The sequence below is a fragment of the Antedon mediterranea genome, chromosome 8 (genome assembly GCF_964355755.1).
Source record: "Antedon mediterranea chromosome 8, ecAntMedi1.1, whole genome shotgun sequence".
NCBI lineage: Eukaryota > Metazoa > Echinodermata > Crinoidea > Comatulida > Antedonidae > Antedon > Antedon mediterranea.
The window spans coordinates 5,647,473-5,671,082 of record NC_092677.1 but is presented as its reverse complement, the minus strand read 5'-3'; the positions used below and the strand labels follow the sequence as shown (position 1 = coordinate 5,671,082).

The 23,610-nt window shown below is 30.2% G+C and overlaps 1 protein-coding gene across 3 annotated transcripts; it reads left to right on the top strand.

Annotated features, from left to right (window-relative positions):
• The first annotated feature begins 3,824 nt into the window (after positions 1-3,824).
• LOC140057216 (uncharacterized) lies at positions 3,825-23,332 on the top strand. Of its 3 annotated transcripts, none has more exons than XM_072102780.1 (20): positions 3,825-3,988; positions 6,969-7,031; positions 8,428-8,470; positions 8,684-9,016; positions 9,302-9,604; positions 10,024-10,242; positions 12,574-12,651; positions 13,644-13,904; positions 15,131-15,167; positions 15,350-15,461; positions 15,587-15,662; positions 16,646-16,671; positions 16,895-16,949; positions 17,333-17,379; positions 17,567-17,681; positions 19,330-19,348; positions 20,730-20,746; positions 21,013-21,144; positions 21,437-21,748; positions 22,805-23,332. In XM_072102780.1, exons 2-20 carry the CDS (start codon positions 7,023-7,025, stop codon positions 22,849-22,851), a joined length of 2,241 nt encoding a protein of 746 aa, XP_071958881.1. In that variant the 5' UTR covers positions 3,825-3,988; positions 6,969-7,022; the 3' UTR covers positions 22,852-23,332. The 3 variants fall into 3 exon arrangements, with proteins under 3 accessions (XP_071958881.1, XP_071958880.1, XP_071958882.1); XM_072102779.1 differs by having other exon boundaries at positions 15,347-15,461; XM_072102781.1 differs by lacking the exons at positions 16,646-16,671; positions 16,895-16,949; positions 17,333-17,379; positions 17,567-17,681 and having other exon boundaries at positions 15,347-15,461.
• Positions 23,333-23,610: the final 278 nt, after the last annotated feature.

Sequence of the window (23,610 nt, the reverse complement as noted above, 5' to 3'; positions counted from 1 at the left end):
TGGATGTTATTCAAAGAAAGATAATTAGAGATTATAACCTCCCAATAGATGTTAAACAATTACGCGTTGAACAAGAAACTTCACCATTTTTTAAGCCAGTTTACGATTATTTAGCTCATGATATCCTTCCAGCTGATAAGAAAGCAGCTCGTGCAGTTCAGAATAAGTCAGAGCAGTACATATTGTGCAACGGTTTACTATTCCGTTTATTTTTCCAAGATAAAGGTGGAGAATTTGTATTGCAATTAGCTGTTCCTGAAAACTTAGCCGAGACTATTATTTCTCAGTATCACGACAATTTGTTAAGTATCCACCAAGGTACGATGCGTACTTACCTTACTATTAGGAAATTATTTTACATGCCCCTTATGTTTGAGAAAGTCAACAATTATACCCAAGCGTGTCTTAGATGTCAACAATTTCGTCCCAAAACCGATAAATTACGTCCTTTACACGATCGAGTACCAGCAACTTACCGTCCCTTTCATACACTCAGTCTAGATTTTAAGAGTATGCCAACATCACCTTCAGGTTTTAAACATATTATGGTAGTATGTGATGAGATAACTAGATTTTTGATTTGTGTACCTTTGAAATCCATTGATGCCGAAACAATTTGCGAAGCACTAATTCAAAAGGTCATCAGTATTTTTGGGCCCCCATCTCGTCTTATTTCAGATGCAGCAACCTCCCTTACAGGAAAATTATTAACACTATTATGTAACACCCTTAATATTGATAGGAAAATCATCAGCGTCCACAATCACGGTAGTTTACAAGTTGAACGTCATATCCGCACCGTATCGGACCTGTTAAAAGTCAACCTTAACCAATTCGGAACAGATTGGGTTAGATTTGTATCAACAACATGTTATGCTTATAACTCGTTTTCATCCCCACATCTAGGAAACCACTCCCCTTACGAATTAGTTTTTGGCCGCCAACCTCCAAGTTTGACCTCATTAGCATTTAACCCTATTTCAGGATTGTCTCATTCCTATGAAGAATACTTTGAACATCTCAAGAAGAAATTTCAAAACATTTCACAGACAATGCTACAATTACAGCGAACACAACAAAACGTCCAAAACTCAAAGATTTCCCAACGCTTAGAAAAAAGTCCAATTTACTCAGTAGGACAACTCGTATATTTATACAAGCCAACATCATCATCACTAACGGCAAATTCAAAGAAAATCGCCGCAGAATGGGTCGGACCATTAGTAATTCATGAAGTACTAGACAGAACACACTACATCCTAGCGACGATTAAAGGAGAAATACTTCGCGACGTATTCAATTATAACAGACTGAAACCCTGTTTTATGAGAACACCCAAAGAACGCAAAAATTTTACACATCTACAAAAACTTAAACAATTGTTGAATGAACCAACTGATGATAATAACGATAAAATCCAAAACACCATTAATGTAGTAAATGACGAAACCAATGTTGAATTTGTAGACGAACATGATAGGACACCAGCCCAATTGCAATCAGATACCCTTACACATCCAACTAAAGTAGAACCCCTTAACTTGCAACCTTACATTGACTGTGTAGAGAATAACATGGGATTAGCAGCCCCATTCCAAATGAAAGAGGAACAAATTAAGGAACAAACTAATCTAATTATGACAGCACCTAATGATTCAAGTATGACATTAAACCGAGGTAGATTTAAAGCAGGACATTTCCAAGTTTTAGTTTCGTATTCTAAACCGACTTCAGCCAAACGCAACACTGATAAAACAAAACACGAATCTAATGATCGCAAATTTTGGTGGAATATTGACAGATATAACGATACAGATAAATTGATTAAAGAGATCATTAATGATAAACAGATACCGATAAGTGGATCGCCAAAACGATTCATAAAACGTTTGTATAATGCAACGAATTACTGATTAAATTGTTTTTGCAAGATTATTTTTAAATTACGACATTTGCTAAATTAATGATAGCATAGTCTACGTATTTGATGAGATTTGTTTTGATTTTGCAGAAAAAAAAAAAGGGAAACAGAGGGATGTGATATAAAGATATACTTTTATATTTAAGAAATTGACCTTTGTATCGGAATTCAAATAGGTTCACAAACTTGACCCAGAAAGTCCAAAGGAGAGTTTGTCCAGATGTTTTAATGACCATTTAGTTTATAATAGAATCCCTAAAGAAAACACTTAGCTTAATTTTGTGACTTTCCCATCGTTAAACCAGGAGTGATCGACACTATTTAAGTACAGATTTGACAGTGTCATCCATCACAGAAATACCTTATTATACCGTTAATCACTCCCACTTAAACACCCCTGGATCAACTTAGGACCAATCGTTACCCTCACAGATGATGTAATGACATTATGCTAATGAACTGAGCCAATATACCCCCAAGTTCAGAAGGGCCCAGACACACCTTACAGCCACCTCACGGAGCACACACCTTACAGCCACCTCACGGAGCACACACCTTACAGCCATTTCACGGAGCACACACCTTACAGCCATTTCACGGAGCACACACCTCACAGCCACTTCTTCAGAAGCAGACCTACACACTCCACACCTCACTGACAGCATCATTGACCGTCCGTTCCTTATCTATACTTATAGTTGTATATTGTACTGAAGTATTATACTGAATAAACAATATATGTGTTACGACAGTCAAGCGAGTCAGAGTCCTTCATTAGTACCTCAACAACGCAACATTATATTACAATAATAAAAATTGTATCACATTTAATTAAATTACAAATAACTATTAATATTAAATATAATAAGAACAAATATTCATATAAAAGTTGCATTTATTTTAATAATAACAGTATAATAAATCAATTAGCAATTATATATATATATATATATATATATATATATTTTTAGTAATAATAATGATAATATATTCGCTTAAAACTTGAAAATATTAATAATACTGATAATAAATAGATAATAACATTAACTCCATCATATAGGTTAAGTATTGTTCGATATGTAAGATTACCTTGTTTTTACTAATTTCATTTTACTTGTATAATTCGCTTCTTAGTTAAGACTTAAATGTTATTTTTTGATACTTTTCTTTTTGTTTTTACATTGCCTTGTAAATGAACAATTGCCGTCTTATAAACGTGTGCCGCTGATACAAAAGCGTTCGTTCAATAAATTTATCTTATCTTATCTTATCTACCTGTTTTTATTTCGACTTCTTTTTGACTCCAAACTTGTTTAGTAACTTATTGTGAATACCGCACCTTAAAATTGGGCCTCATAAGTACTTTTATGAAGAAGAATCACATAAAAAGTAACAAATAAATTCTTTAAATTGATGATTTTACAAACATGTTTCTCGCATACCGTTCGCGAATTTAGCATACTCGAAGTTCAATATTTTTTTTCTTTGGAGCGCCAAAAGTGCAAATATAATAGATAGTTAAAAACTCAGTGGAATGCGTCTTCTTTTAATACATCTATTATAGAAATACACGTTTAATTTTAATATATTTTGTCAATAAAAATGCTGTAACATTTTACTGCTAATAATGTGCTGTTTTCAAATATCAACTTACGACTAAGAGGAATATTATTTAGATCATTGAGGTAAACAAACAGTGTCGATTTTCATTCTTAAAAATTAATGAAAACTGCGAAAACCATGTACATTATCAACAGTAATAATTTTGTTGCATTGATATTGACAAAATATTTTAAAATTTAACGTAATTTTCACAAAATGCATTAAATATACGCATTATACTGAGTTTTTAGCCCTCTATTATGATTGCTCTTTTGGCGCTCCATAGAAACAACAACATTGAACATGGCGTATGCAAAATTCACGAACCTGTGCGAGAAACACGTCTGTAAATTCATCAATTTAAAGGATCTAGGCTAGGCCTATTTGATCTCCTTCGTTAAAAGTATTTTTGAGGCCTAATTCTAAGGTGTGGTACTCACAATAAAGTTACGAAATAAATGACAGGTACGAAACGGAACTAGCTAGTAGGAGGCTAGCGCCTGGTGCTATAAAAATTGGCTTTTCATAAATAATTTTATCATAATATCAATTATCTATTTTCGTTTGGTAGGTATTTACACCATTCTGATTCTCATTTGGTATCGTTTGTTTCCGTTTGGTGTTTAGGGCCTAGTAGTAATAATAATGGCTGGGCCATGGGGGATAGGCTACCCTGCCTGGGCCTAGTAGGTCTCTAAGGCTAGATCGATCTAATCTAGGCCAGCCTTTTGTTGAAGCAAAGAATATATATCACAAGAATGAGTAATCCGCGATTTTCTCTGTAACAGTAATATTGTCCATGTGGTAGGGCGCCGCCATAAGTGTGGATGTATCTGGGATGTATACAACTTTTTGTGACGGTTTCAATAATCAAAGGCTAGACCACCGGTAGCTAGTATTTTCATGATAAAAAATGTTATCAACTACATGCCAACATCATGTTAAATACTGTACTAGTATTTGAATATTTAATTGTTCGTTTTATGCAATTTATTTAGTAAAAACTGCCGTATAAACAGTTTGATTTATCAACCGGGCGCTACGATAGCGTGACCGGGCGTGTTGGTGTTTACGGGTTTTCACAAAGGATAGTTTAATAATATTCCTATATTTAACTTGTTTCTGGTAAAACAAATAAATGTTAATGACATTTAACATTTTCTCCTATTAATAACATGTGTTTTATACTAATTTATATCATAAAAACAATACTTAATTTACCGGGCGTACAGTAGCACACGGCAATGGTAGAGAATAGGCCGTGCTGAGTAATATTCGTTGGTTTTTGGTGTTGCTGTGTTGGGCCTTTTTTGTGAACTAACTTAGCATGTTAGTAAATAATTGTCTGTAAAAGTGAATAAACACTAGTTTGTTAATAAATATGTATTATAAAATAGTTTACAATTGCAAAAACTATCATCATAATTCTATTTAATGTGACATGTATCATGTCTATAAAATCAAGTCTTATTTAGTATGTATACATCCACCCTTATGAGGGCGGGCATCACTCACTGGAGCTCTCTGTTACAAATTTCTCATGCAAAAATCGCGGAATACTCATTCTTGTGATATATATTCTTTGGTTTGCCAGAGAGTAGTAGAGTCAGTGGTGATGTATCCCGGTGATTGGATGTGATGTGGATGACATAACCACTAGCCAATCACCAGGCTTTGGTTGAAGTAAGGTGTGGCACACACACAGAGCAAGAGGCCCCTTTATTGGTAGGCTAGTATGTTGTTCAGCTACTATTCCAGCATAGCCCCTCCCCTCCCCCTTCTAGGATTTGTACTGTGTGTCTTAAAGCTCAGGTACAGGCATGAATTTTAAATATAAAACCTGTGTTTAGACGAAAAAACATGAATTTCCCTTATGCATGGTCAAATACAAAATTTAGCAAAATTCTGCTATAAAAACCAGGAAGATAGGTAGTTTAACCTAATGTAATAACATGTCTGGTGACTCCCTAGAAGGTGAAAAAAGATGGTGGATATACTGTGAAAAATGTTTGCTCTATATAGGCCTAGCATGAAAATACAGTGAACTCTGAAGTTAAAATACTAACTAGGCCAAGAAACGTAAAATTCAAGTTATATTAGTAATTATTGTTATTGTCAAAGATTTCATTTTTTAGTCTGCTCATTTTTTGTCCGCAGCAGCAGATCTCAAAAACGGTGGTAGCAGTTATGTTGCAACTTGGCCAGCAGATGCACGTATATGTAGTTGTGCAACAAATGGTTTAATGAAAATATGACTATAAATTCAAAACTAACACGAAACAGCCTTTTTCGAATGAAACTTGGACACACGGATGCTTCATGTCAAGGGTCATCTTCCTGTATCATCAGCAAAATTTTGAACCTTGGTATTTTCGCGCGTACGCGCGCTTTGAAAGTTATAAAATGCTCACTTTTACGTACTTAGCTCTCGCGCAGCTTAGACAAACCGTTTTTGCACTTGATTTTGTTCTGTATATACCTTTTGGGATAAGTTCCTTTCATTTTTGATGAATTATGAATTTAAAATAATGACACACATGCACGTCAAACTTTAAAAATCGTGCGCTTGAAAATGGGCCATTATATGCAAATTTGTATAAAAATATGCCTTTTTTCGATCGATTATAGCTGTCCGAGATGGCTGGTGACCCCCCATTTTTAAAAATTATTCTAAAAGGTAATGAGTTGTAGATATGAATTCATGTGAAATTTAGACCTTCGTCACATTCAATAGAGCGCATATCGCGTAAACGTTATCAATTTTCTTCCAATTTTCAATAATGTTATTACTCAAAACATTTTCCTTCAGACATATGAACTTTGTTTTTAATTTGAAAAGGTCATCATATTCAAACAATTAAGTAAACGTGAGTAGCATAGCCAACAAGGTTAAAGGTTGTTGAGCATGTGCAGTAAACAATATATAGGCACACGACCATTTCATTGTTAACAACGGTTAATTAAATTGTTTATTTTGTTTTTACATTGTCGGCGGTTAGAGTCATGGAAGCTTTGATCTCAAACTGATGCATATCCTTCTATTCCTTAATCCATTTCCAACAAGCTCGTGTAACACAAATAAAATCCCAAAAATTATGAAACATATAGGGGAAACTATAGATCGATAATTATTGGATAAATATGATTTTTTGCCTGCACCTGGCCTTTAAAAATACACAGGCTGGACCTAGGCCTAGACCCATGTTTTTTTTTTTGCATGCCACTCCTTCTATATGATATGCTTTAATCTTTATATCGTATTTTTATATACATGACCAGTTGCTCCTCATATTTTTCTTCTTTTTTTTTTATTTTGTAGAGTGCCCAAATATCCAGTGCAAATTTTATAAATGAAAGTGATTAGAACAAAAATAAATCACTCTGTGATTGGACAATGGGCAGCTTATAAATATTTGTGAATAGTTTTTCTTTCTATTGTGCACAGAAAAATCTGGACTGGATCGACTATCGATGATAGGAGGTCAGAGAGTGAATTTAAATGATGAAAGTAAGCAAATAATTTTATTACAAAATTAGACAATTCTTCGCACCACCGCCATTAAGGCTACCAGTAAGAAGTCTTGACTAGGTATATTTTAGCTTTGGTTTAAGTTAAGTTCTAGACTAGAACACTAACAGTATCTACTGTAGGACCCTTTTAACAACAACAACAAAATTCAGAGGGACAATATAATCTAAATGACGAAAATGTATATAGCGACTTATACAAAATAGCGTGGCCACAATAAAACATTACCAATTTCAAATGTGACAGTCAAGCAGCGCAACGTGACTGGAAGTTAATTTTATCACAACCAAAAATGAAATAAAACTAGATTTAATTCATTCATTTAAATTATTTTTGTGTTTAATATGCAATTAGTGATGATGTAATCAACTTTTTTTCTCTTAATTTCATAATCATACATATGATACATACACTTTAAGGAAATGACATGCTTATATAACATGGTTTCAAGTTGAAAAGTGAATAAAATATGATGAAATTACTAAAGAAAGGTTGTAAAACAGAAATCATTCATGGCAATTTTTTAAACACTTAAAATTGCCTGAAACATACTCTGATTTCAACGAAAATAAATGTTGACAATTTTTAAAATTTTAAGCATCCTTACGCATGCGTTATATTTGCTACGCATGTAATTGAATTGCCATATGATGAAATATGACCTGAAATTTATGAACAAACAAATTTGGTTTAATTGTGATAGATATGATTACATTGAAACATGATTTCGTTAAATTGTGCATAATTTTTGATTGTGCATCGTGACAAGATAATCACATTGATTCCTGGCCATAAGGAATATACTCTGAAAAATTGACATAGCCAGATGAAATTGATTGAAAGATAATTGACGGACAAAATAATACTAAGGAAAGAATAAATAGATTACATGATAATACATAACATAATGATATCATTGTTGTAAACCGTTATTTGTGGCATTTATACTACAAACAACAATATAACGTTTTTTATGATGATGATGATGATGATGATACTGCTATAAATGTAATTACCACTATATTTTTTATATGAAATCAAGTTTGTAATTGATGTTTTTAATTGAAGGCCTTTTGTAAAAAAATCCTAAATCAAGCTTTTTGGCTGTTTTAAGGTTTTTTTAAATTGAAATAAAGATACCAAGATATTTTATACTTTTATGACGTCGAGTATTTGACTACGGCATCACTGTTTTTGTGAGTGCCATCCGAACTTTCCAAGTAAATGAACAACTTGCTGTTAATATTGAAATTAGAAATTACTTTTTATTCAAGTCTGATGTTAATTTATTTATAAAATTGGCAAATTCCAGTAAAAATAAACATAAAGAATTGTAGCACTTTTTTTAATGAATATTTCTTGTTTATTATTTCAGTCTTTTGTAGCTGTAGTAATATTACTGGATATTACTATAAAAGGTAAGCTGCTTTGATTAAAGTTAAATACAGTATTTCTTAAAATGTTTCCATCTTAATTAATCACTTACCCTAGTGGTTTATTAACGACCACTACAATGTTTACATCAGCCTACAATTTTGTATTTTGCATCTCACATGGTTACACAATTTAGGATCATTATTCTCTCTGGCATTTTAAAAGGGTTATAACACGTTTGTATGTTTAATTTGCAGAAGCACATTGTCAGTTGGTGACAGCAGCCAACCAGACAGCCAAGGAAGGTGATGCTGAAGTGGTGATGACTTGTGATTATTCACAATTTACTACTGCACCTGATGTAATACAATGGGATGAACTAAATGAAGATGGATTCATCATCAATTCAAACCTTGTAAATGATAAGAAGTTAAACAATGGACGTTTTACATTGAACATAACACCTAGAAAAGCTGACTTGGGGATTTCACAGCCAATGAGAGGTGATTCTAAAAAAATATTTCACTGTGAGATACGTAAAAATGATGGATATACTGAACAATCAAATCCATCTATTCTAACTGTATATTGTAAGTAAACACACTATTTCAATATAATTATTATATCATATGTGTAAATAAAATATGTAGTGATTATTTTGTTGTGTTTCAAATAGAAAATCATTTTTTATATTTAAAGAAATAACAAATCATCTGGCAAATCAATGTAGCATAGATAAATGTTCCCAAACGTATTAGAATTGTATAAACCTCTGAAAGTGATTTAAAGAAGTGTTTGATAATATTAATAGTGGTTTATAGTTTACTGCTAAGAATAATGTTGCATATTTTCTTGCATTTAATTGTTTACCTCAGACTTGGATCAACCACTTCTTATTGCCTCAGAAAGTACTATCTACGAAGGTCAATTAGTGACCTTTACCTGTAGTATACCTGATGGTGATCCTATTCCTCACATTACTTGGTATAAGGATGGACAGACAGTCAACACCAACAACCCTTCTAGATATGAGATTGCAAATAACAGTACAGAGTCGGTTCTTAAGATTAAATCAGCTACTGAAGAAGATGCTGGGAATTATACATGTAAAGCAGAAAGTGATCAGTTTAAAGGAGAGAATGCTAAAACAAGTGAAGGAAAACACTTGATAGTATATTGTATGTAAACCATAAAAAATGATTTTTTGTCTAATTAATTGAATTTTCAATCCATGGAAATATTCCCATTTTTAATACAATGTGGATGTTAATATTCGTATTTTGATTCATTCAAATGAGTATGATCCTATCTCTATTAGTACTAGCCAAGCTACACAACTAGGTTCAGTGATTTTCTACCTCATTCACCATATCCAACATGGCAAAAATCAATATGTTATATAAGTTTGCAGTTTACACGTATGTCTAAAAAAATGGTTGAGTTTCTCAAAGTTTCCATCCTCAGGACAACACCTCACTTCTAAAATGATCGTAGCGTCGAAAAACTAAATTTTTTAGAACTACATATCATGGTGTATCGCAAAATTTAATTAAAACATATCACATTAAATTGAAATTAACTGATATTTTTCATTTAGATATCACTGTTACTTTTACATCTGAAGATGGTATTGCAACATGTACAGCAGATGGCCATCCCAAGCCATCATTAGTATTGATATTACAAGATGGAAAAGTGGCTGAGAACGAAGAAAATACAACAACTATAAAAATTGAGATATGTCAATCAATTCTTACTTGCTATGCAGAGAATGCAAGGCTTAATGAGACAACAACACTAGAAAACTGTAATGTCGGTAATTATACTAAATTTAACATTGTATAAACTTAAATTGTTATTTAAACTGTTTCTTAGTTTTAATGTACGGATATCCTGCTTATTATCCTTTGCATTATGTTTATTTAGACGTAATACAATGACCTAACATCCTGTCAGCAGAAATGCAATCCAATAAGACACAAACAATGAAACTTTTCTTACGATTGGGGCAAATAGTGAATTGTTGCAAAAGCCTTTATGAATAGAGAGAATATGTTGCTATAAAGTTTGTGGTACACCATGTACAGCATGTATGTAGATATTTCAATCAATATGCTTTTGATGATGTATCGTCGGGCATAAAAGTGCAGGTAGTCTGAACTAGTGGGTAATACGAGAGAATAGAATGTGTACTGTAGCTGTTTTTTTTCCATTGTTAATGAATTTTGATCAGGATTGCCACCTTTAAGAAGAATAGTAAAGGCAATCGCTTATGATTACGGTATTTGGAAATTTCCCAAAAAATAAAAAACAAAACTTCCTTGATAATTTGGCTAGAAATCAAGTTTTGTTTTTATGTCTGATTGGAACTGTTGTTTTTGTGTAGTTATTAGTGATGAACATATGATTAGATTATTCTTGAACATTTCTCAAAAATATATAAAAACAAAATGTCCTTGATAATTTGGCTAGAAATCAATTTTTGTTTTGTTTTTATGTCTTATTGAAACTCAGTTGTTTTTGTATTTGCAATGAACCATTGGCAAATTAAGTTTCCTTTTCTTATTTTGTGGAGATATGCTTTAATTTCATTCACAAAGCTACAGTGACTCATAAGTTCATAGAAATAGGAGCTTTGTTCACAGCAATATAATAATTAGGGGTAACATAAAAAACCTGCTTTTAAATTAAAGATTGTCCCACTGAATAGGTGATTCAATAAGTCATTTTTTGAAAGCCATTTTAATTCACTTTCACCTAAATGGGCTAAAAAAAGATTAGAAATTTTCTTTGAAACTATTTCACTTTCAAGTTCCTTTATTGTTTATTTTTAATTTGATCAAATCAAGTTTTCTCAACCTTGGCTTTTATATGTGCTAGTCAAGTTTACACAGTAAACTCAAAGGAATTTACATTGTCAAGGTCATATTTCAATGACCCCCAGTCAAAATTGTACTGTGTTATAATTCCAGTTTTTTCCACATGCGACCGTACCTGCCGTCATGATCTAAAAAAAACCTGCTTTAAATTTAAAGATTGTCCCACTGAAAAGGTAATTCAATAATTCATTTTTTGAAAGCCATTTTAATTCACTTTCACCTAAGGGCTAAAAAAAGATTAGAAATTTCCCATACTATTTATTAAGATGCAAGTTCACCATAGATAAGAAAGAAGAAGAAAAATACATTTAAAGATGTTACAACTTCGTTTTTAATCAGTTTAACAATAGTGCTGGTTAACAAATTTTATGTATTAAAAAACAATACAGTCATTAAAATTGTCATGATTGACAATATTATGTTTTCTTATGACAGGTTTCAATTTTGATATTATTGTGGTAGTATCGATGCAGTGTTCTTTATACATTTTTATTTTATTTTTAAAATTATGCTTTTGTTTTAATTTATACTTTGTTTCAATTCATGTTTTTGTTAGCTTTATAGATGTTTCACTAACAGTGCAAAACAAGTGTTGATTGTGTATTTTTTAAATAACAACAAACAAATAATAAATAATGTTTTGCCCTACTCTGACGTAATTTGTACTTTATACTAAGTACATTGAGAATACTTGCGGAAATATATGCAAGTGCAGTAATTTCTGTGTGGGACTCAAACCCACTTATGTACTTATTTACCATACTAAAATTGAGTAAGTTTTTTTAATTTGAATTTGAATTTCTTTATTTAGTAATCAAGGTTAAAAAACAATAAAAACAATGCAAAAAAAAAAGTAGAAAAAACAATTGCACAGAAACACAGGCCTTGATTACAAGGAATGCCAAGAAAAGTTAAAAACTTATTTCCACTTGGGTCCTAAAAACAAGGAACTGATATAGAAATTTTGTATATGGCAATCTCAAAACAAATAGAATTGCAGGCTATAGTAAAATGTTTATTTTGTCTGTTGCCATGGCCACATTATTATAATCATTGCGGCATATCAGCATGATCTAATAAAATCAGCAAACTGTATATTGGTACAGCCACAACGTTTACTTGACAGTGACAGTCACAGTATTTCATCTGAATTTTAAAAATTGATAAATACAGGTTTTTAAATTATTTGTAACTGATTCTACAAAAAAATGATACATATATAAATATAATAATAATAATAATTGGAAAATACTGAATTATTATTCCAGCAGGTCCAGGATCATTCTATATCATCCTGATTGCTTTGATTGTTGTTTGTCTGTTCCTATGGTTACTGCTCCTTGTTTGTAAGTAAAGCATCTTTTCCCTGAATTATTAATTTATTTAATATTATTATCAATTGAATAGCATGCACATTGAGATTATCTTTGAAACTATTTCACTTTCAGTTCCTTTATTGGTTATTTTTAATTGGATCAAATCAAGTGTTCTCAACCTTTGGCTTTTATATGTGCTAGACAAGTTTACACATTAAACGTTAAAAATTTTACGTTGTCAAAGTCATATTTCATATGACCACCAGTCAAAATTGTACTGTGTTATAATTCCAGTTTTATCCCACATGCGACGGTACCACTGCCGTCATGATCTTCCATAAACTACTACTATTTTCTGTCGTTTTTTTGTGATCAACCTTACAAATTGAGACCGAATTATGTATAACGATAATTCAGCCGATATACTGTAGCTGCCATTGCCTAACTTGACAATATGAGTTTAATTTGCTTTAATGATGATGTACCTTCGCAGCATTGTGAGGTGTTTTCCCGAATGATCATACGATCAAAACGGTACTGGGTATGATTAACTAGCGTTCATGTTCCCAACTAATCATCCATTCATAGAAGTACTGATGAAGAAGTCAATCTGTGGCAACTGCAGAATGGACCCGAGACCTTACTATCTTTGACTTTTATATAGAAAGTTTTGAATAGTTTGTCAGGATAGGAATGTACAATAATGTATGGTGTAGAGGTGAAGACTATCAAAACAAATCTTGTTCGCTAGTTTTTGAAATACACGGTAAAGTTAGTAGTTAATTGTTTGCACTTTTTATTCCCTTGGCCAAGATGTATTCGCCGCATGCGTCAATCTTACATATTCAATTACTGTTTGTCCAAACAGGCCCTTAGCGACAAATGAGATTGTTAAATTTATTAATTTTATGAATAAATACGGTATTGTATTTAATATAGTATTCTGTTCAGCAAATAATTTATTTATATGATTGTATTAATTTTTTTTTTATGGGTAAGATTGTTTAAATTTTTATTTTTAGATTTTATGTATTACAAGAATATTGAGTGGAGCAATACAGATATTAATACAGTGACAGTTGAAGGTGGTAAACCAGTTGAGATGAGTTTTAAATACCGTCCAAGTATTGCAAGGTTCAAGACGGTTGAAATAAAAAAAGAAGACAAGGTGATTGGTTCAAATCAACAGCAATTCAGTAGTTGGAAAACAGTCTGTCAGTTTGTCTGTTATTGCTGCCTTTACTTTTGTGGATTTTTTTGTGTTGAATACTGCATCAAATCATGTAAGTAATATCTTTTTATTATTTTTAAAATATCTATGATAATCATAAATATAGTTATCTACTACTATTAATGATATCATTTATATATAGTACATTAGATAACTTTATTAATGATTACCAGTCTGTCTAATATGAAGTTTTCCTCATTGCGGATATGAATATTCTCATTGCAAAACAAATTTGTATTTCACTGTAGTGTCGGTGGGAAAACACTACATTTTTTGTTAATAGACTAGGCAGAAAATGGGACATTCCCTGTGAGTTTTTATGATAGTTTCATATGATAATTAGTTAATTACTTTCTTTTTATGTATTGTCCCTTTAGATGTATTGTCCCTTTGACTAATTTAAAAAAAAAAAAAAAAAAAAGATTTCGAAAAAAGGTGGGTCATTTTGAAGTATCATAATAGTTATTAACGTTCACCAAAAAATCATTTATCTGAAATACAGACGTTTTTTTTACTTCCAGTCAAAGTTTTCGATCAAAATATATCCCATAATGCAACACGATTTGTTTGGCTACTCTGTATGCATAATCATAAACTTCCTCCCGATCTGTGTGAAAACACCTTCTCAACCGTGACGAGTTGAAAACAAATTAGCAATGCATAATGCATACTTGTGGTTTGAAATCTTAGTTTACTTTCGCTAGCAACGATTTTCCAGACGAAATGTAATCAAATTTTACCTGTTAATTACGTAAACTTGTTGTTTTTGGCTCGAATTTTTTACTAACTTTAATATTACTTTGATATACCCAATTTAAATTTAGAATATTTTGACCTTCATTTTTTGTGTTTCAAGGAACAATACATCTTTAATTCAATAGATGAATCATATGTTGAACATTCAGGGTTGTAAATGGAATGACTATTTAAAATGTATTGCACTGTATGTGTGTTATTTTTTGTATTTTATCAGCCAATTTCAGTAACACTGCCCTCTATATCTGATTGGTTGCTGATGGGCTAAAAAATAGTTTAAAATGTTGAGTGAATTGTTGCAATTATAGTTCATAGTTCATAGTTCATTTTATTTGTCCATACGGAAATTCATGTGACATACAATTGCTCAAAGTAAAAATGTTCATTATTGTACTTTACTAGGGTATGTTTACTAATAATAACATTCATATGTACAATATTAATACTATACATTAATTCACTTCATAAGAGATAATTGTTTTGTTTGTTTCTGGTCAAATATCTGTTATGTTTATTTAATAGTTAGATACAAAAATAAAGATAAGAGACATGGAAACAGGTGAGTTTAGTAACGTTTATACATTAAATAGAAATAATTTGAAATCTTTAGAGATCAATAACCAATTTTTTAAATGCAACACAGATTTGTTTAAATATGAACTTTCATGAAAGACGCTCCAAAGGTCCATGCTGTAGTTTAATTTTAATTTGTATTTGTCATATGTACTGTGGTATTAGAAGTGGTGAAGAGTATCAGATGATGGACAATGAAACAGAAGTTTTCATCACATCAAGTTCACATAGCCAACAACAGCCAATAACAATCTCTGCTATATCCGGACAAAGGTTTGAGGTTGGTCATGTTTATTATTATTTCTATTGTCAGGATAAACAATTTTCTAACTTTTTGATATTTTGGCAAAGAAAATTTCTTGCTAGCATCAGCCTGAACTGCATTAAAAATGTTTTATTTCAAAGATAAATCCTGATGATGAAGATGAAGAACATTTAGCAGAACATCAAGGAACATCTGGTGGAAATGCTGAATATGAAGGTACTGTAAACCTAACCATTAATCTCTGTTCAGCTTTAAGCTGCTGGTATAAGAAAGATAAACAGTCCAAATAGGAATTTTTAATTGAATCTTAATTCTTAGATCTTGCATTTATTGACCATTTAATTTTGTGAATGTAGTATGTAGTGTGATGTTTTATAGTGTACATTACCATCCCGAAAATATCTACCCTTCCACAGTAAATAATAAAAACAATATTCAGTAAGTGCTTGATTACTGCTTAGCAGTCATGTTGTAAAACTCATAGTTACCTACTGTACAGCAATAAAACAGAAGAACAGTGTATTATTTAAAACTAGATAAGAAACATCTACACCTATGCTCATATAGAACAATGGTTTTCATATCTACTGTATTATTCTACTAAAGTGTTAGGCTCTAGTGTGTTGTGTCTTGCTCACTAAGGAAAATCAAAGTGGCAACAACTTCAAGATGTACATATTATATTTTGTTACTATTTACAGTAGATGCTACATTACACAAGATCTACCAGAATACAGTGTTTTCTTCTGAACTTAATTAAAAATGTAACTAAAATACTAATACTATTTTATTCAACTTTTTTGTATATCATTTTTGTTCTTTTTTTTGTTGTATACTCACAGCTTTTTACTTTATTTGTTCATAAAATTATATATTTTAGTTAAGATCATTGGACTGCTGACTCTTGTAGTTACAGTAATCGTATTACTTTAGCAGTCCCTGACCAATTCATCTTTGTACATTGTATATTATGTTTTGTTGGTCAAATAAATAAATGAAATGAAATGAAAAAGAGAAAGGCCAAGCAATTTCTTTCTTGGTTGGTACCTCCCGTGAATAAAGTACTGCAGCACTATTGAAATGCTGGGGACTTTTTATGTGAATTGTTCACTGAAAATGTTAAACAGTATTATTTTATACTAAGATTAAAATACTTTGTTCTTATTAAATTATACTATCTTCTTTATTTAATTATTAAGGAAGACGCATTGGCAGAAGTATTACAGTAAGAAATTGTTTTACTTTAAAAGCTTTATAAAAGAAATCAGTTTTATGTAGTTAAATTTGAAAAATGTAAAGAAATCAATATTATTTATTAAATCACTTTTGTTTACAATTTGTGATAGTCTCTAAACCATAAATAGAAACAAATGAAACCTTTGAAATTTATGATTTATTTCCAAAATGATTTCCGATTCCAAATTTATGTAATTTAAATATTTTCACAGAAGAAAGATAAACCCGTCACTTATGCGGATTTAGGACATGGCAGAAACCCTACTGGTGATATCATTTAAAACAATTTTTTTTAAAGTTTTTGCTTTGTTTTTTGCTATAATTAAAATTGTTAGTACAGTAGTTGCGGATGATTTTTTTAAAATAATGTTAACCTTTCTATTACAATATTGTGCAATTTTTGGATTTTTGCAATTAACCACAACACTATTATGGTACTATAATGTCACACCTTTTACTTGTGGTTACTTAAATTTTAAGATCATAACTTTTAAACCATTTTTTTTGTTTTGAAATAGAACAAGTAAAACTTAATAATAATCACTGCTCTTAGATTTGGTTCAATTTGAGATCTAGCATTATTGATCTTTTTAAAAAAACCAAATATAGTGTTTTCAATTTTATGTAAAGTTGATATTTTGTCATCATAGGAATATCTGGAAAAGATAAAAAAATACTACCTGAATCTGTGAAACCTGTAAGTTTATACAGTACACTTAGATGTAGAAACATTTGATTGCTGATAATCTAACAAAACCAATTGTTGCAAAAATAACAATATTTTCAATCCGACCAATTGAAGAAAGTACCTTGTTGAACAATGAATGTATTTAACAGGTGTCATTTGTTATGTTTATGTAGTTATCTATTTTAATTATTTATAGAAAGAGATAAAATATGTTGATCTCGATTTACGTCCCAGTACATCTAAGAAAATAAAAAGAACCGAAGCACAAACTTCTTATTTTGAATTATCAGAAGGAGTGCTACATCCTAAAGGTAAAACAAAATACTTTAAAAAAAGCAAAAATGCATTTAATTTTACTATAAAAAAAACAAATGGCCATTTTATTAATCACATGCTGTCCAAGACCACATGCAGAAGATATGATACATTAATAACATTCAACAAGATTCTCACCATGTGATGTAAATAAAATATTAAGCAGACTGAAAATATCTTGGTTGATCTCGTTGAACTACCAATAACTGGTTGTTGAGTTTGGAAATATTCTTGTAAGCACTTGTGCTGGGTTTGTGTACATAGGAAGTTTGCTGTGCAGTATATGACAAACCTAGGTATTGCAAATGAAGTCATCATAATTGTACCTTCAGTAGTTATTAGTTCAAGCTAACCCATTCTTCAGCTCTTAAAAATTGGTCAAGCATAATGTTTGTTGATAATAAATTCTAAATATAAGTATAATTTTGAAAAAATGCATGGGCACGTATGACAGTAAAGTCGTTATTCTTGATCTAGTCTTACATCTACACACATGGGTTTTAGACATTTTTTTCAGCATCTTTTTTCTGCTTTTTTTTAAAGATGTATTGTCACCCAAATAATGAAAAATAAAGATTAATAAACCAGATTTTGCAGTTTTAATGTTGTTCACTTCCATAGGAAAAAAAACAACAAACATACTGATTTCACTTGTAAAAAAAAAAATAAATAAACAATTAAATTTAAATTACAGTTTTTTAAAGGTAAATCATTTTTTGGTGATCCAATTTTTAGTCAAAGTGAATAACTATGTGAAATTAAAATGGCATACATTCAACAACAAAATATAAAAAAATAAAAATTGTTTAGGTGGGCAATATATCTTTTTAAACCAAAAAAATAAAAATATTAAAAATATTAAAATCTTCAGTCTTATTTGAATCATTAAGACATATGTGACTTGTGAGCTGAGATTCGTAAGTACAGTAGGTATGACTAGGTCAGTTGTGGTATCTGTATTTAGCTTGGATTTGTATGTTCATGGAACTTCAAGCAAAACTTATACACTAAAAGCTAGATAAAAAGAAAAAATATTCTGTTCTTTGCATATTTTTTTGTTAAAAACCATTTATTTGTAGACTTTTGAATGTTAAAGGTTACAGTTGCCATTTTTGCTAAAAGACTTGAACTTGAGTTCCAGTCTAAATGTTGTCAGATACTTGGTATTTCAAAGAATGTGACAATTTAAACAAAATAAAGGTCTAACTCTTTGTATTGCTTTACATTGCATTATGTAAACTATAATGATGTTGACATAGTAAAAAAGTAAAAGAAAGAAGTAAAAACATGCATTTTAAAGATACAATACAATCTAATTTATTATACAACAAAACAAATTACAAATTGAGGAAAGTATTTGTCCTTATTACAGAGTAAAGCATATTTATACATAATAATCATAATTATATTGTTGCATATCTTTCATTGTATTTTTATTGTTTTAATTAATATTAATTAATAATTGTGAATTTCTATTTCTTAAAGCAGACCGTTTCTTTACTCTATATTATACTGTAGCTTTGGTGTTAAGGCAAAAAAGATGAAACTGAAATAAATAAGTTTGTCATTACCTTTTGCAAAACACCTTGGTCACTTTTAAAACTTTACTGAATGTATTCTTTGTTTATTTTTTTATTGTCCTAGCAAATGACTCACCTAAAAGGTAATGGTTTGTGGAATGTGTGGTAATATATTTTATTGCAAAATTATATTCGTCTACAAGTTTGTTATTTCTTTTTCATTTGGCTATCGCTAAAGGACATCAAAGAATTTGGAAGGCAACCTTCTTCAAATTCTGTGAGCACTGTATGGCATAGTGTAATTCTCAATCACGGCATGAAAATGAATGTGATTTTAAAAAGTGTGCCTATTAATCAATTATTAATTGGTGCGAAAACATAAAATGGAGATAAATAATGATTTCCAATTTTTATCAGTGTTCAATATCTTCTTACAAACAAATTATTCAAATCGGAATTAAGCTACAATTGTATTTTAATTCACAGGTTTGATGCACTTTAAATCTAAAACATATTTTGAATAATTTATCTTTAACTTTGGCTTATGGGTTGCCTGTTTAATTTGCTTGCTACTGTGCCTCCTACAATACCTTTTTTCTTTTCATCATCTACTGTTGCTTGTAAAATAGCATTTACATTAGCATTTATTGTTATATACATATATTATTATTAGCATTTATTTTTATCATGTACCATTGGATTCTAAGATATTCTCCTGCTTACTCTTGTTGCTGTTTATATCATCATGTACTACTGTAATGTTTTCCTTCATTCATTGCTTGCTTACATTTAGTTCTGTCTACAAACAAATTACACAAATAATGGTTAGAGCAACATGCATCAATATTGATGCTTGCTGCAATGTTTATATAATATAATAAATTGATATAATATTTCTGTGTCAATTTGTTGGTATTGTATTCATAATCTCTACTATTTATATTTAAAAATGTATTGTCCCACAAAATATAACCAATAACGATGAATTAAATCACACCAATTTAGATATTCCAGTTTTAATTTTTTTAAATTAATTTGCTGATTTTAAAAAAGTCAAATTAATTTGCTTATTTAAAATAAATGGGCTTCTGGTTGCCTATTTGCTTTTCTTTAAATTACGGTTTATCAAGGAAATATAAATATAAATAACCTGTATGTGACCTTAACATGGCTTTTTCAACAACAAATTATTTTTAAATATATATTTCAAAAAAAAAAAAAAAAGCCTTTTAATGAGCTTTATTATTTTTATTCTGTTTTCATTTTACAAAAAAAAAGGAATTAAGAAGTTATGTGTTTACCTTATTTTGATTTGAAAGAATAAGTTGATTTTATTTGATATTTAAAGATCTTTTTCTAGTATATAATAGTGAACAGAATAAAAATTATTTATTTTATGACCGCTATTTTAATGGAACAGAAATTAATGAATACTCAATTATTATGCCTAATATAGATTATCTTTCAACTCTGGTTAAGCAATTACTTGATTTTATTTATTTTCATATTGCTTCTTTTTTTTAGATCAAGTTCATATACAAGTAAGTAACAACACATCTATTTTCTTTTAATTTATACTACAGGAACGACTGCATATTCCTATAAGCTAGTTTAAAAAGGTTGCATTTATTTTATAGTGGATTGGTGAAACTTAATTTCACTCTTCCCTTGTAAAACATAACATAGTTCAGAATATAATTCAAATGTCTCAGTTTAGATGAATAACAAAAAAAAGAAAATATTTTATTTCAAACTGAAAGCTCAATTTATGGGAAAACAATTGTGTATTTAATTTATGTTTTTTCAGTGTCTACAAATGGTAGAGGAGGCATCAACCTAACAATTCCAAATCCTGTGAGATCTCATTCAGGAGAGTACCACTGCAGCATAGATGGCAGTAGACAGCAGTATCGAGGTGTCAACAATTTATCTGTTTATTGTGAGTTTTTATAATTTGTTTCTTTAATATCCCTATAAGATACTCTATAGAAAGTGTTGATGACATAAGTTAAATATACAATATATGCACATAATATTTGAAAAAAACAGTATCATTTATTTTTATTGGAATACAGAAAAGAATATTTAAAATATCCTATAAAAGGTTATTAAAATGAAGTCAGCTTCATTCTTTTTTGACAAAATACTACTATGTGTATGTTCTTAATCTATTTGAAAATGGAAATCAAACTGCACAAAATTGTTATCTAAAATGTTCACATTTTTTGAAGGGATTGAAATGGTAAATCCAAACTACTCAACAGAACGTGGTGTCAGTAATTTTGAAATGAAGTGCAGATATGGACCAGCAGATATGCCATTAACAGGTTACAAGTGGAAGAAGATTAAGGAAGATGGCACAACAGAGATTAAGGATGGTTCTAAAGATGGCAGATTTGAAGTAACAAGTTACCAAAATAGCATTCTGTCTTTGAAGATAAAGAATTTTATACTTGGTAATGCTGGGAAGTATCAATGTGAAGTGAAGCCAGTTGATGGAGAAAAGAAGCTGGAAGATTCTACACAGCTGACAGTTAAGGAAGGTAATGTGTTACTTTATTTACAGTTCCTCTGCAAAATGTGACTTCAGAAATCATCATAATAATTATCAAAGATGAAAATTGTATTGTGCTTGATGTAAAAGAGTGTTATTCAACGAAAAGGACGGACAAACAAAATATTATCAATTCAATTCAAGATTTTATTCGAACATGAAATAGGCCTCAGGCCCTTATATTTTACAAAAGTAAAAGCTACTACTATTATTATTTTGGTTTTTCTAAATCATGGAGTCTAAGTCGAAAATCAATTGATAAAAATGTTCTGGTAATTGGTTTAAATTCTATATATTAAATATACCACATACCCCCTTTCCAAAAAAAAGTTAATGTGAAAGAATCCTGTTGCTAAAAATAGAACTGCGAAAATATGTACGTTACGGACAAAAGACAAGATTGAATTGACAGTTCTAAATATTAGGATATCAGTACAATTTCTATCTAGGAAAGTAAGACCTTAAATTTGTATTGTTAAAGTAAAATATTTAGTCATTATGGTTGTACATACCAAGGAAAACTTTTTTTTTTAGGTTTTTTAAATAATCCAAAACTTATTACTATCTTGATCACCTAGATCTAAAGCAGCTCTTCTCACATTGTGTGGTGGTGGCAAATCAGTGCTTAAAACACTCATGAATACTGTATTAGTTACCTCTATTAAATACCCAAGGCATTGAAAAACCCCAAAACTAAAGACACTTAACCCTAAAGTACTACTATTCTATTTTTCTGTGTATAAGGTAATGCATTTTATTTTTCTCCAAGTGTGTATCTTCCATTAATCATTATGAGTTGACAACTATATTAGAAATTTAATTTCTAGATCTCAAATTCATCTGACAACATAAAACTCAACAGAATACAGATAAAGATAAAATAAAATGCTATACAATTAATAATTATATGAATGATTTTAAAATAGTCAAATGCAATTTCTTAAATAAAGTAGGTAAAGCATTTTTTAAGCTAAATACTGCAAATCAAGTCCAGTAATAAAATTCAGTTTTAAAGAATTATTGTCTCCTGGTCTTGTTTTTATAGCTGCTCTCAAAATGGAGATTCCTGATGTTACTACTAATGAGGGATGAAAATATGTTGAATTGTTTTTAAATATAACATACTTTGATGATTCAGCTGTAATATCCGATATCAAGTGGTATAAGCATGCTGGAGGAGAAGCAAAGACCTTCCTGACATCAATAAACTCACCTGAAAATTTAAAAACCAATTTAGGATTACCCTGTCAATGTGCATATATTAATAAGAATAAGGTGTGTCTTGAAATCAGAAACATTAAATCTGAAGATGAAGGAATATACATATGTGAAGTAGAAGTTGAAGGAAGACAGAAAATATACAGTTGTTGTGGAATGTTATTAGTTGAAATTTATATACAAATGCCAGATGATCATTACAGTTTGTATGCACAGGGTCTTTTTTGATTTTAGTCTCATTGTTACTGTGGATCCATAAATTAGATGCTCATCATGTATTTAAGAGATTACGTCTCATTAACCTACTAGATATTTGAGTGATTATAAATTTGTCTTGTTTTAATTTAGTGTTGTATTTTGCATGTTATGTAAATTGTATGAATTAAAGTTCAAATTTCGAATAAAAATATGTTTTTTTCAATTGCTCTTTATAAGGATAGTAATTTTGTTTATTGTAAAGTAGTAATTATTGGTTCCCAACAAAAAAAATAATAATTCTAGATTATGTAGCGCATAATGTTAAAAGCCTCAAAGTACTTAATAACAAATAAATACCAGAAGATTAAGAAAATTAGTTTTAGCAATCAAAGTTGCCAGACGGATAAAGATACTGTAGGAAAACAATTCCAAAGG